Source organism: Perca fluviatilis, chromosome 16, assembly GCF_010015445.1.
Source record: "Perca fluviatilis chromosome 16, GENO_Pfluv_1.0, whole genome shotgun sequence".
NCBI classification, from domain to species: Eukaryota; Metazoa; Chordata; class Actinopteri; order Perciformes; family Percidae; genus Perca; species Perca fluviatilis.
This window is the reverse complement of record NC_053127.1, coordinates 18,791,276-18,806,156: the sequence shown is the minus strand read 5'-3', so window position 1 is coordinate 18,806,156 and position 14,881 is coordinate 18,791,276. Positions and strand designations below refer to the sequence as shown.

At 42.0% G+C, this 14,881-nt stretch overlaps 1 protein-coding gene across 1 annotated transcript in view; it reads right to left on the bottom strand.

The window, feature by feature from the left end:
* Positions 1-14,881, bottom strand: part of pds5b (PDS5 cohesin associated factor B) — a 39,608-nt gene that overhangs the window by 18,701 nt on the left and 6,026 nt on the right. The window contains exons 2-7 of the mRNA XM_039776878.1: positions 7,651-7,778; positions 7,032-7,235; positions 6,598-6,684; positions 2,209-2,306; positions 1,174-1,300; positions 704-784 (exon numbers count right to left, since the gene is read on the bottom strand). Of these exons, the coding sequence (XP_039632812.1) occupies positions 704-784; positions 1,174-1,300; positions 2,209-2,306; positions 6,598-6,684; positions 7,032-7,235; positions 7,651-7,758 (705 nt within the window). The 5' untranslated portion in view covers positions 7,759-7,778. The remainder of the gene's footprint in view (positions 1-703; positions 785-1,173; positions 1,301-2,208; positions 2,307-6,597; positions 6,685-7,031; positions 7,236-7,650; positions 7,779-14,881) is intronic.

Below are 14,881 nucleotides of genomic sequence, written 5' to 3'. Positions count from 1 at the left end.
TCTGCATGCAACAGATGTAGAGGCAGAGGCTCCGATTACATTAGCTGTCAGGAAAAAGTAAGAATGTGCTACAAAGAACACAAGGTGATTTATTGACACGGTTATCTTTGTGAAGAAGTTCTCTTGTTTCCTGCTCCTCCTCTATGGCGAGGTCAAAGGTCAGGTACAGAACAGCATCTCTGGAGCCATTAGGGATTCAGTGTTTTACTCAACGTACACCTCTGCTCTGCATGAACCGGGGTCCTCCAGTTGTGGGCCTATTACACCCTATTCCAGTAGCCTCTGTTAAATCTTATTTTACGACACTGACGCTGCATGTGTATGATGTGAGCCTCGGCACCATTATTTGGATGCATCAACTATGTTCAACAGCTCATTTTAATGTCCAACCCATCACAAAGCTTCATCATTTGCCCAGTTATAAACCCCTGCGATGCCAAGACATTTCTAGCATGGCTGGCCCTGGTTCAAATACGCTGGCAGTGCTAGTATCATGCTTCCCATTAGGCTACACAAGACAAACTTACAAGCTACAGCATATGCATTGTTTCACCAATGACTGTTACAGCTCTCAACAAGTTTTATTTCTAAATTGTATGGCTATTACAGGACGTACATATCTGCAAGGTGTCCAGTGTTAAATATCCATATAGCCATAGATATAAAAGTGTAAAGACAAAAAATAAACACGAGTGTGTCTTACATTGGTGATGTATGGTTCAATAGCCTGAGCAGTCCTCTTCAGCAGAGCTTTGGCCAGGTCATACGCTTGTTTATTCAAATTCTAGACAGAAAAACAAGTGGTGAACAAAACAGCAGGTCGGAGAACATGTGCGGACAAATGTTTAAAAAAAACTACATAATTATTATATATAATAATTGTTGTTGTTCTTCACTCAACAGAATCCCATTTGGATGCTTGTACTAGGCACAGATGTCCACAGATGTTTGTGCACAAACTCAAACTGCTTTACCTCTTCTCACCTGGAGGGGTCTCACTGAATTACAGGGTATGGACAATGATATACTGACAACTCAATTCTGACCATCAGTTACTGAGCAGTCTCTACTTTTATCCACATTCATGGTGGGACTGTGTGTGTGTGTGTGTGTGTGTGAATTGCTTTTTGTGTGATCGTGCCCGTTTAGTGCATTTGTACATTGTGCTCATACCTTGTGTGCTGGGACCAGATTGACCAACACGGTGTCCAACAGCTCCTGTGATACAGTGTCTCCTTCGCAGATGATGGAGCTCATCAGGTCCACCATATGCATGTGCACCTTCTGGTTGTGGCCATTGCTAGGGAAACAAGGCAAGTGGGGTCAAAGGATGGCATCATTGTATGACTTATTAAATATAATCTTCCACACTGGTTCCTATTGAGGAATCTGCATGAAATTGACTAGCTTTAGGTATATTATAATAATCCAAGATAGTTTTTAGAGTGTTAAGATTTAATTTCCTGACAGCAGACATTTTGTAGGTTTCATGAACTTCACTTGCTGAATCTCTCATCTTGAAAACAAACCCTCACCTTCACACAAACAGACTGCAATGCACTGATCACACAGAGGGTGGGTGTACTCGCTCGTTATGATCTGCATTACAGCGGGAGGCAATGCTTATTACCTAGATTTGTATCTCGACGACTGCTGTCCTCAACGCTGCCAGGCATTACTAGTCTCATTACCTCCCATTTACTGATAGTGTCCCTAACACACACAAACACAAGGGCTGTATTCCCCTACACCTTCTAGCTCACTGCAAATATTTCAAGCATAGCTCTTTAGATTATTCCTATATAATGAATTTAAAAAAAAAGCATTGTGCTGGCACAACCTTGACACACACAACCACAATTTTGTTCCAATGGCAAAGAGCCAAGTTCTGTACTGCAGAATTCAGCCCTCAAGGTTGTGTTCAGCAGAGTGAAATTGAGAGTGGGGTTAGGAGAAAAGAGAGGAGAGCAGGGAGGGCAATCAAAGAGAAACAACTGGACTGCTACTGTGCCGTTTCATGATGTTGCAGTGAAGACCGATTGAGCGGTAATAGGGAGCTATAAGGGTTCATTTCTGATATTAAGGACTGTCGCAGCCAAAAGAAAGAAGGGAATGTTAAAAAAATAAAATAGATGGACACACATACACAGCAACAAATATGGACACACAAATATGAGACTGAGGTGGGCTTTGATAAAAAAGACTTACTTGATGACCTGGAAGAGTGTTCTGTAAAGCTGGGTGAATATCTCATTGCTGTCTTCAAGCTCAAAGCAAATATTGTAGGACTTCACCCATGCTATGTTCTGAACAAAAAGAGAGGAGGCAGGATGTTATTAAAAATGCAATTTACAATGCAGATGCAAACTAGGAACGTGAAAGAAGAATGTGGTAAGGGGGCAAAAGATAGCCATGTTTGCTTATTTGTTAACTCTCAACAATAATCTCCCAAAAACCAAATCAAACTCATTTCCCTTTTAAAACTGCAATAACCACTTTGGCCACTTGGGGCAGTGGAAACAAGTCGCAAACACAACATTGACATTTCCTTACCTTTTAAGTTACAATGGCAAACTTGTTAACAAAAAGTTACTTATTTACACATCCAGCAGTTACAGAGCAACATTATAAATAATTTGGAGTCCTGTTTCTAGCTACATACATGATCAAATCCAGTATTTACTCTCCTTTAGCTCTGCTCTACCAACTCCTGAGAGAAATATCTAGCTTTTTAGCTGCTAAATGCTCAACTATGTTCACCAGCTAGTCGCTGTCTGTCAGTCTGCCGTTCGGTGCTTAGCAGGTAGTGTACAGTGCGTTTTTACAGCTTCTTCGCTAAAAACTGCTGCCACTGCAGCCAAAAAACAACGCTATGAGAGCAGTGAGAGTCAATCAAAATAGCTCAATTGCGGCCGGGCAGCTAAACAATGAGCTGAAACACACTATAAAGCCCCATAAAGTTGCAGGGAGCTGCAGATTAAGGTGATAGTTCTCTGTGGGTTTATCACTATCAGACACCTCTCCCATTACAGATGTTATTTGATACACTGTTATTACATATAAAAAAGAAAAAAAAGTATCAGATTATAAAATTAACTAAACAAGCTCTGTTAGCACAGTTTGCCTGGTTTTTAGGATAAGTTCAGTTTTTTTTATTCCAAATTAAACTTCACAACTTCATCTTATATACCCCTTCATGCCTACTGTAGCTAATCATTTGGATTGTACTGCTGTTGCATGAAGGGAAAAGCAATTAATAAGTAGCAAGTTAGATTTTCTCCATCTCACAATTGCTACACTTGCTCTCACCATCATTTATTTAATACGATACGGTTACATAAGATCTTGAAAACACACATGCATTAGTAAATGTATTGAGAGTAATACTAAAACAAAAATGCTAAACAACTGGCAATGCCTATATGCACAAAATGAACCACCTGGTCAACAAGCTATACACCGACTGAAGTCCTGCACAGGTTAAGTTGTTCACATTTACCTTGGGGGTAAGTATCCCTGTTGCCATTTATAAACCATTAAATAAAATATTCCACCAGCAAAAAAGTACAAAAACGGAGCTTTTCACTTTTCTGCCCGATATACAGTGGATTACTAATTATTAGCACAAGACAAAGAATATTTAAGACCATCAAAAGGTTCAACAGTGCAAGTGTGCTGTGGGAGTTTGTTGACAGTAGGGATGTCACGAGAACCTTTGCTACCAAGTCGGTACCAAACTTCTGAAAACGTGTAGGTACTCGTTTTTTTACAGTACCGTAGGTAACGAGGGATGCAATTCTTCCAGATCTGACGGCGTATACGCCCACAAGTGTTCTAGCCTGCCGCTCAATGCTGGAAAAGAAGAAAGCCAACCGGCACAGAAAAATGGAGTGCCTCATCTTTTTGCACGTTGCTCTGACGCTTGACCCGACCGCAGTCAGCCTCTGGCTTCACACCGTACATCTAGCTACAGCAACGGCTTTCACGACTTCACCTGGAGCTCTCTAACTAGGGCTGGGCCAGAATTCAATACTTTTTAAGCACCGACCGAATTGCCTCTAAAAGTATCGATTATCGAAAAAATGCCTCATCATTCAATGGCCAATTTCAATACCTAAGGAGTAAATCTCATTAGTGTCAGTGAGACCATAAGCATGCAGCATGCTTCCACCAAGATCTAATAATGTCTGTGATTGGCTGTCTAACGTTACTCGTCGTTAACCTGACTCCGCCAGATGGATTGCTTTGCATTTTTACTTCGGCATATCCATCTGGGAACTTTCCGTTGGAGAACTTCTGGGAAGGGGCGAAAATACTGGTTAGCTGATTGGATAAACCATCTGTCTGTCTATCACCTATGTTGGCGATAGACGGGCCAAATCAACCAATCAGATCAACGAAGCGTATGAAAATACAACCACAAGCCCCTGCTGCTGCAGGCAAAGCATAGCTTGTTAGCTCAGCAAGCAAGCAACATGTCGGTAAAGGACATTTGCCGTTTGTGTAACGAGAATTACGAATAAAAGGCACCCTTTCAGGTTCCCGATCCATATTCCAAAAGAAGGATCCAAGAGAAAAAAGCATTAGCGAGCAGCTAACAGAATTAGGGCTACCGCTGTCTGAAAATACTGGTTAGCTGATTGGATAAACCATCTGTCTATCACCACCTAAACCCGCCTCAAAACCAACGCTGATTGGCTCGGTCGTTTGGCGAACAGCTCCAAATTTTCTCTATATAAAGATGCCAGACTGATCTGCGAGTGGAAAACTGGAGCTTAACACGTCGTAGAGACACGCAGGAAAAACTCTACGTTAAGCACATAGATGGGGCTCACGTAGTAGGAGCTGAAAAATAAATAAAAGATTTGTGCCGTAATGTGTAATGTTGTAATTGTTTTGTTTTATATAATTGGTATCGAAAAAAGTATCGTTTAGGAACCGGTAACAAAGTCACAGTATTGGTATCCGTACCGATATCGAATATTTTTTAACAATACCCAGCCCTATCCCAAACAGAAAGCAAATCTTTTTCTCTCTGCCGTTGTCTATCACAGCCTAACATTAGCTAACATTACTGACATTAGCTAACTTTAGCGCTTGTTTTAGTGGACCTCTATAACGTCAGTTAAGGACGTTTTCACACCTATTGTTCGTTTGCTTGGTTCGGTTTCGTTTCACACCTGGAATCCAATCGTACAAAAATGCGTCACTACAAATCATGCAAGAACGAACGGTCATTTCTGTTATTGGTCGGATCTGGGGCGGAGTTAAGAAAGTAAATACAGGAAGAAGGTCCTGTGTAATATATCTTGCAACTCCATGGTCAAACCAGCTCATTACAATAAATAAATCGCACATTGTTTCGCGAGCAGACGTAGACTTCACTCTGCTCTGCCGGTGTCTGTCTCCAACATCAGCGGCGGCTGGTTTGACCAAGGAGATGAGAGTGACGGACGGCGAGCTTGACTGCTGTCCATTTCTGTTAAGGAGAAACACTGCAAGCTGCTACAGTTTGCTGCTCTGCCGCATCCGAGATTGCAAAGCACACCTGAATACAGGAGACATTAGCTCAGTCGACTTGCTGAGTACACATAGTTGGTGCGGTTCGAGGTCGGATCACGTTCTCACCGCAAACGAACCTCTCCAGAGTTCGATTGAAAACGTTGAATGTTCTTTGTTTGTTTTTTCAATTAATGATCATGCATACACATCTAAAAAACCCTTTCAGCACGAGTAAAAAACAGCCTTCTAGTGTCAAACTCTGCACCTACAGAATTCCGCACAGTGAATCTCAAACATGAAGTCAAGTAACAAATGGAAGGCTTTAAATCAGCCAGACCGAAACAGTAGCTGCATCTCATGCCCCTTATTCGATAGCTCCTCGACTCCTCGGCTGAACCGGCAGTTGCGCTGTCCCTCCTTGGTGAAGTCCGTCTCGAAGCTCTAGGCTATTTCTGCCCTGAGGCGCGAGCATCGAGGAGGGACCATCGAGGAGCCTTGCAGCTGAAGGTGTTGCTAACTGCGCCAAAACAGCTGACAAATTCACGTGACGGTTCAGAGGAAAGGACGTCTCATCAATCTAAAACACATTTGCTCGTTGCCTCGCTCTCCGATGATTTCCTCGCGTCTCTCCCGGGCCTCCTTGGTGGGAGGGACTAAAACGCAAGGAAGGGAGGCAAGTGGAGGAGTCGAGGATGCAATTTAAAGACTATGGAACGTACCCAGTGTTGTTGTTTTTCTGACAGATCTTCTTCCCCGGCTACCTTGTGAACATGACATTTGCCGTAACCCCTGAGCCTTCTTTATGAAATACAACTTAAGTTAGGGACGCAAACTCTCTCTCTATTTTTTTCACTTTGTAGCTACAGGTTGTGAGCATTAATTAGGCTGCCAGCCTAAAATGTTACTTCCTTCTAAACCAACAAAAGGTGATTAGAGATCTTTGAGTTTTAATTATTTATACATGTAGATACTTGTTGAAAGCAAGCATCTACAGCTAAATGTCGAAAGCCACATTTCTAGATTCGATGAGGGATTCTAAGGGATTCAGACTTAACAAGGAGATACAAAACCGGATTTGATAAAATGCAAACTTACCTCAAGCAGGTAGAAGTATCTGTTGAACTGGGCACTTTTAGTGTCCTCCAGTCCTTTGAGCTGTCTTGTGATGAACATGAAAATGTCCTGGAAAAAGAAAAACACACATGGTGAATGCTCTACACACACACACACACACACACAACGTCATTAGAAAAACATAACTTGTTACTGAATGTTAAATTGTGCCTGTCTAATAAACTGTGTGAGTGCTGTCAAGTCTCCAGCCAAATGACGCACACATTTCAGGCCAGCTTCCACTCAAAAAAATTGGCAAATGAAAATACAAATACATTTGTCAGAATGAAGTGAATATTCCAGAGAAGATGCAACAGGGTAATGTAATCAAACCGTGAGCAATCCTGATGGAGCAGCGTGATGTAATTTTGCAGTATTTTGTTTAATGTGCCCGAGCAATATATTCATTATCTTACTTTGAGTTTATCTGGGGAGGTGTAGGGCGCCTCTGGGGCGTAAATCCTGAATATGTCTGCCAGGCAGCAGGCCACCAGCAGACGCACGTCCTTATCTGGATGTTTGAGGAAGAAGTCTGAGGCCAGGTGGAGGGCCAGGTTCAGGTACAGCTCCTTCTCTTCCTCAGAGTCCTGGTCCATGTCCATGAAGGTCTTCACAACCATCTGAAAGAGGGGTGGGGGTGAGGGGGAATATTGATTTGGGGAAAGGTGCAGGAGGTTGGTGGCTGGCAACTAAATAGCTAGGTTAGTTTTTAACTAGCTCAAATGTGCAAGGAGGTGTAAAGTCTCTTAGTGGCATTCCATTTGTTCAGTTACACCATGAAAAGTCAAAAAGCAAACCTCAAATAAAAAAAAATAAAAAATCTTATGCAATAAGCAATAATGCATCAGTACTAATTAATAAATCAATTCATGGTGAATTACAAAAAAAAGTAAAACTTTTCAAATCTTAAATGAATTTAAATATTACTAATTACCTATAGGCTACTAAGAATTTGTTGTAAAAAAATAAAAAATAACCACAGTACAGTGCAACCAAACAGTAAACAGAGGAGACGCTGCTGCAGCAGACGCTGACCTTGAGCCTGCGGACCATTTCTTCTTTGGAGATTTTGTCAGAGATCTCCTTGACCCCCGGGGGGTAGGTCACCTTCCCGTCTGTGACTCGAGCTTTAGAGTGAGCCATTCTCTTTAGCTCTTCACTGCCTGAGGAAAGACACAGTAACGTCATAAATTAGAGAAGAGTCAGAAAGGAGGTGAGACCGAGAACACAGAAAGAGGGACTAAAAACCTAAAACATTGAAGAATTGCTGAACCTCAAAAAAAAAAATAAAAAAAGCAAGAAAAGGCATAACTATTTGGAACCCAAGGCAAATCTTTTTAATACTTGGGAGCTTTGAAAGAAGTCTGCAATAGAGACTTTTGAAATATTCAGCGAGGTATTCACAGCGCAGTAGCCTTCTACCAGCTCTGAATCACAGATGGAATTGCTGCATTCAAAGAGCAGGCTGATTTTTCACTGCGAGCTGCTGCTACCATTGTGCACATTTCATTACCATGGCCACTAGCCTGTCAAACTTAGACCCAATTCATGTTTAGGGCATTCACATGATGCAACATGTGCTTTGACTTTCAAGTGAGTACACTGCTAATAATCAGAATCTGACATATCAGTAAGAACATTTTATCATACAAGGAATTTGCTTCAGTGTATTACATAAACCTAGTAAGATAAAATTAAATTAAATAAAAGCAAGTATTGCAATAACCAAGAAACAGAAGAAAAAGGACAATACAAATGTGAAAAAACTAAAGTTTGAAACAACATATCTTAATTAAAATAAGAGAGCTGTGCAGTTTTTAGAAGTGGTTATTTTGTGCAGAAATAAAGTGTAAAAAGAATATGCACTACACAGAGTTATAGTCCCAAAGATATAGACAGATGTGAAGGCTCATGGCACAATCAGCCATGCTGCACTTTACACTGCTCTTCGGCAACAGCTACTTAACTGACCCATCTCACCTTGCCACTGCTTTTTGTCCATTAAAAAGATATTAGAAAGACATTTGTCCAACTGGGAATATGATTTCATTTTAACTCCTACAACTTACCTACATCAGACAAACTAAAGCCTGACTCATAGTTCATGAATATACAAAAGTCTGTGGTGGACCGGAGTGTGCAATGATTACAAATGTTTTATGATTTGATACTTTTATCGAGGGAGTTAATAAAATATGTACAGCATTCATTTTGTGATCAATAAATTAGAAGACTACACTACACTACAGTCAGAGGGAAGATAACAGTATTAACTAAAACAATTCTTTCCTCCATCCTCATGTCATGGTCTCTTTTCATGCTAGTTTTCTCAACTGGTGGCCTTAGTGGTCCCCTAATACTGTATCTGAAGTCTCTTACCGAAATTCAGCCTTGGTGCAGAATTACAGCCACTAGAGCCAGTCCCACAATGAGCTTTCCTTAGTATGTGCCATTTCTGTGTCTGTGGCTATTGAGGAGAGAGGGGGGGGGGACAAGGTGGAGAGTGGGGGTGTGGCCTTGACCAACTGCCACTTTGCTCGTTTGAAAGCCATGATGTCTCTCTCTCATGGGTGGGATCAAATTCTCTGGGCGGGCAAAGCAGAGAAAGGGGAGGTAACCTTGCTCCTTATGACCTCATAAGGAGAAGATTCCAGATCGGCCCATCTGAGCTTTCATTTTCTCAAAAGGCAGAGCAGGATACCCAGGGCTTGGTTTACACCCATCACCATTTTTAGCCACTGGGGGACCATAGGCAGGCTGGGGGAATGCACATTAATGTTAAACAAACCTCACAAAGTGAAAGTGTCATGCCATGGGACCTTTAAAAATACAAAACCTACAATTAACTGAATTAATTTAATATATTGCCCAACCTTAATATCACCTGAAAGCTGCAGCTAATTGACATCAACTCCACAATGCAGGGCTCGACAGTAACGGTTGCCCTTTGCAACCAGATTGAGTCAACTGGCAACTGTTTCGTGGCCTCTCTGATGCTCCAAAACCCTAACTCTATGGCTGTGCTTTTGTAATTCAGGAGAAAAAAAAAGAAAAAAAAGAAGGTAAATGGCTAAATTTATATGCCACTTTTACCCAATGTGCTTTACAATTTGCCACCTATTCACATACACACAGAGTGGCACAGCGGTGGAAACTGTGGTGAAATCAGATGACTGATTAATCAATGCACTATAGCCAATGGTAATGATTCTGCTGTACAATAAGATTTGTTGAGTCATAAACAAACCACATTGTAAAAATGTCAAACATTGAGCAACTGTAATGTGACATGTGCTGCGGGTATTTCCTACAGGAAATTGGTTAACTGAGGTGTTAAGCATCAAACTCCCCAAAACTGAGCTTGCATGTTAGTTTGTCTTTGCAAGGCTGATAAAGGAGCAGCACACAGAAAAACTGTTTGAGCACCTGCTGTTTACATATCAGGGATTTGGACATCACTTGTTAGAAAAACATGGAAAGAATGTAAACGCATTTATACAACTGAAAGTTATAAAAAAGCTCCCAACAAAATCCAACCTCATGGTCTTTATTGGGTTGTAGAGGCATTTTTACACAGTATTTAAGTACCTTGCCTCTCCCTTTTCAAGATTATTAACCAGATCCATGTATGTGCCAATTTAAAAAAAGTCCCATGGCATGAAAATTTCACTTTGAGGTTTTTTAACATTAATATGAGTTCCCCCAGCCTGCCTATGGTCCCCCAGTGGCTTGAAATGGCGATAGGTGTAAACCAAGCCCTGAGTATCCTGCTCTGCCTTTGAGAAAAATGAAAGCTCAGATGGGCCGATCTGGAATCTCCTCCTTATGAGTAGGGTTGGGTACCGAAACCCAATTCCACTATGGAACCGGTTCCTACGCAAACGGTAGTATCCGGATTAGAACGCAAATTTCGGTTCCGACTGAAATATTTTCCCTCTGTCGCTCCTGACAGCGGCAGAATCTTTTTTTTCCCCCCTTTCTCTCTTTTCTGCCCAGTGGCGCACGTGCCCGCTCGTGGTGTGAAGCGCGTGTCCGCGCTATTCTCCGACATGCACTCTACAATCACTGCTGATAGACAGCTTTTTCTACACACTCCGAAACGGACATGTGATGCACCGAAATGAAAATTCTTGGCCGAAACCGAAAACCGAAAAAAGAGGAAACCAAGACCGAAAACCGAAACCGAAACACCGAAAGAAATTAAGCCAATTATTAGTACCATTGCATTTATGGCTATGACTGTGTACTAACTTTACTAAAATCAAGGCATTGCAATTGTATAAATTAATATTAAAGTTTAATTAAAAAAATATCTAGCAGAAATATGGCTACAATCTGATAGTCACATACAGTATACAGTAGCCTAAGAACAGAATAGCTTACCTATTGTTATTATTATTATTATTATTATTATTATTATTAATTGAGGCACTTTCTTGCAGGATTTCACTGAACATATCAGACAACGAGGGTGCATGCCCCTCATCTGGTGCAGCGAGACAAGTCTTTTTTTCTGCGCTCTGATCTCCTCCTGCGCTGGGCGCTGCTCCGTGCGCGCTCCGTCTCCACGCGGGTTCTCCGCATCCATCGCGGCCTGGATCATTTCTCGTGCGCCCTGCTTTATTTCCGCATCCAAGTAATGGTCTTTATAACGCGGATCAAGTACAGTCGCGATGAAGTGCAGCGGATCCGAACAGATCTCACTGAAACGTGTGTCTGACAGACTCAAGCAATTCGTTGTTTTCTTTTTTTTCACTCCGTGGTCCGCCTCAACCTCTTTGCTTAGGAGACGCTTTGCAGGTGGATCGGGTACTGACACACGTGCAGGTCGCGTTTTCTGTTTGCGTCATCACAACATTTTCGGCCGTATTGTTTCGGTGGTAAAGGTATTTCGGCCGAAAACCGAAAATGCCCTTTTGGGCCATTTTCGGCCGAAAATTTTCGGTGGCCGAATATTCGGTGCATCCCTAATTTAAATCACACCGTAAATGTAGGCTACTTTTAAAATGGCATATTTTCCCTCTGGGCTCACCAAAACGGACGTAAAAGCATATTAACCATTCACTGCACGTGATCGCTAGCAAACTTTCTCTGCTAGTCTATAGTTCAGGACAAGATCCTGTTGCCTGGTGGTGGGGGAGGCGGGACAGCCTCTCCAAATTATCTGCCCTTTCAAACTCCTACCTGTGTGTGTACAGGCCTCTTGGACACTATCTGAGTTTTCTCCTGTGCAGGACATGCCATAAGCCAGGAGAGGTGTAGTATCTTGCCAGAGAAGGCAAATATAGTAATTTTTCTGCAAAAGAACTGCTAAAGTTGGTTGGCATACCAACTGGTTGGCATTAGAGGTCGACCGATAGTGGATTTTACCGATACCGATAGCTAGGTTGGGCCATATTTGCCGATAACCGATTAATCGACCAATAGTATTAGAATTGATACTGGATAAAAACAAACATGACACTCCAAGTAAAACAGTGCTGATGATCCCCGGAAAAGTGCTTCTAATAGCCTTCACTGGTCTCCGTCCAGAGCAACGGGATCTGTTGGTCCATTCTTATATACTGTCTATGTTGGATGCCCATATAAGGTGTAATGTGTGACAGACCTGCCTTCCTATTGGTTGAAAACATAAACAAAAGGCATCATGGGAGATTCCCTTGTCGGTAGCACCTACTGTCTATGGGTAGTACGGAGTTAGCGGCAGAAATTACTGAAAACCGATGAATTATGGACAACAAGTGGATAAATCTTGGATCTAACAGTTTGGATTTAATGCTCAACAACCCCAAAAAAAGGCACAAGGTCCAGGCTGGATAGAAAATCGCCTGTAAAGGCTAGAAAAACACCAAAGACACCCCCCGTGACGGCTAACTCGTTAGCTTTTAGCTGCAGCAATCAGTAAGTTTCTACATTTAACGGTTATTAAATTATCTAAATATGAATCAGAGGTGCCGTTTTGGAACATGGATGATCCTTTAGGGTTCTGATTTGGGTTGGACTTGCATTTATTTTTGTCAGTGTTTTAACCGCTTGAGGTAAGTTAGCCTACTACTAATGTTTAGTGTCATCTCAGCCTCGAAAGCAAACAAACATAATGTTGTGCTGTTCTTTCTCTACTAATGCAGCATCTATTCAACAAATTAATAACTTTATAAGGATATGACAAAATGTACTGTATACATACCTTTTTGCAGTCGATGCTTTAAACGCGCATCTGATGTCAGCCTTCTCCGCACAGCACGTGCTGTCCGTGCAGCGCGCAGTAACACGTGTCGAAAATAAACAACACTAGGCATCAGTGAGTTTTTATTTTGCCTCTAGAGGCCGCTATTGTAATGCATGATGCCAGCAGACCCTTCTCAGCTCTCGGGACACATCCTAAGGAAAGCTCATTGTGGGACTGGCTCTAGTGGCTGTAATTCTGCACCAAGGCTGAATTAAGGGAAAGAGACTTCAGATACAGTATTAGGGGACCACTAAGGCCTATATAAAAGCATCCAAAAAGCACCATGTCACGGGACCTTTAATGAGTCTTAAGAGTTCCAGTTTCTTCATTTTAAAGCATGTTGTGTAAAAAAAGCTTATTGTCAGCTGAGTAACTGTGTCCTTTTAAGACTATGTAACAATTGCACAGCTCCAGTTGTGATGTTATAGCACCACTTGTTGACATTTGATTTGGAGACAAGAGAAAACCTAAAAACCTGCTGAAGTCCCCCAACTCTGCCCTGTCAAAAAAATACACAGATACACCATGCTTTAGAGATGCAACAATTAGCCTATTTCAGAGATCTTCAACAGGTTTTAAATATGTCTTAAAATATACATTTACATGAATCCAATATATTATTAGATAGGCTTACTGGCCTACAGCTAAGGTAGCCATCCACAGATACAGTTTAAGGTCCAATATGTAATAGATTTATTATAATAAATCCCCAAATGAACCCAATGCGCCATCATATATTAAGGAAACATGCTAAGTTGAAATACTATCTTCTCTGACAACAATGCTAATGCCAGTACTTCCTCCTTTTGAAATTTCCGTGACAGAATTTCTGTTTGTGTTTTGGTCTGTGTGTTGTTATCAACGGCCCAGTTTGACAGCCAGGCCGGGTTGCCAGATATACCTGTAAAAACGTAAACCCAGCGCGCTACAGCTGTAACGGTAATACAGCCATGAAAGCAGCAAACAAAAACAAACAGGATCAACGGAGATAGATTCTACCCGACCTAAAAAAAAACGGCATGTTTCTAACAGTTGCACATTGGAGATGTATTTGAAAGATGGAGACAGCTTAGAGCCCAAGGACGCAGAATTGGCTAATTTCCTCCTGAACAGGTAACCATTAGCTTCAGGCGAATTTATCACAGTTACTAGGGACGGGCACCCGAGTTGGTTACTTGCAAAAACAATTGAGACATAGCCAGTAAAGTGATCCCGACTGGTCCTTTTTATGCTTCTGCGGAGGGTCCACGCAGAGTTTTTGCCGTAGCCTAGGGCTTTGACTTTTGCCCAAAAATCATATTCGAAGTTCGTTTGTTAATTAATATTAAAATATTTATTAATAATATTTTGACCATTAAATGCTTTCAGTTTAAAAAAAAAATTAAAAGTCAGACCCTGGATTAAACACAAACAGTATGCTTTCGACAGGAAGTTCGGAGCTTCCACCGTAGTCTACGTAAGTGGTCTGATGTTTATACTCGTGTGCTGGTGTGTGCGTCGAGCCAGCGTGTGTGGGCGGTGTTGCCAACTTAGCGACTTTTTTCACAAAAGCGACTAGCGACAAATCTGGCGACTTTCTGTAGAAAAGACAGCGACTTTCTGTAAAATAAAAAAAAGAGTCGCCAGTATTGTCCAGCGAACACGCCATGTATTTCTATCCTGTGGCCGCCGAAACAGTCACCTCTCTCTTCTGTTGTGTGACTGAGAAGCAGCCCCGCCCCCCCGCCCTCTGTGCTCTCTCCTCATGTGCAGCAGCACTGAGCAGGCAGGTAGGAAGGGGAGAAGGGACAGGGTGCGGGGCCGGTGTAGGTAGGAGAGACAGCGGAACGCGACGGGAGAAAGACGCCGCTGATCTGGCCTGGCCCTGGGCCAGCCTGCCTTCTTTGAGAATTAGGGAGGAATGCACCGCTACCGAGCCACAGCCGAGAGACGTGCGTTGCCGCCACGTGTAGTTACATTTTGAAATGCGTGAAAAAGCCTCGGAATCTGAATTGAAAACAAAGTTTACAAGCAAACGCATTTACAAAAAATAATGCC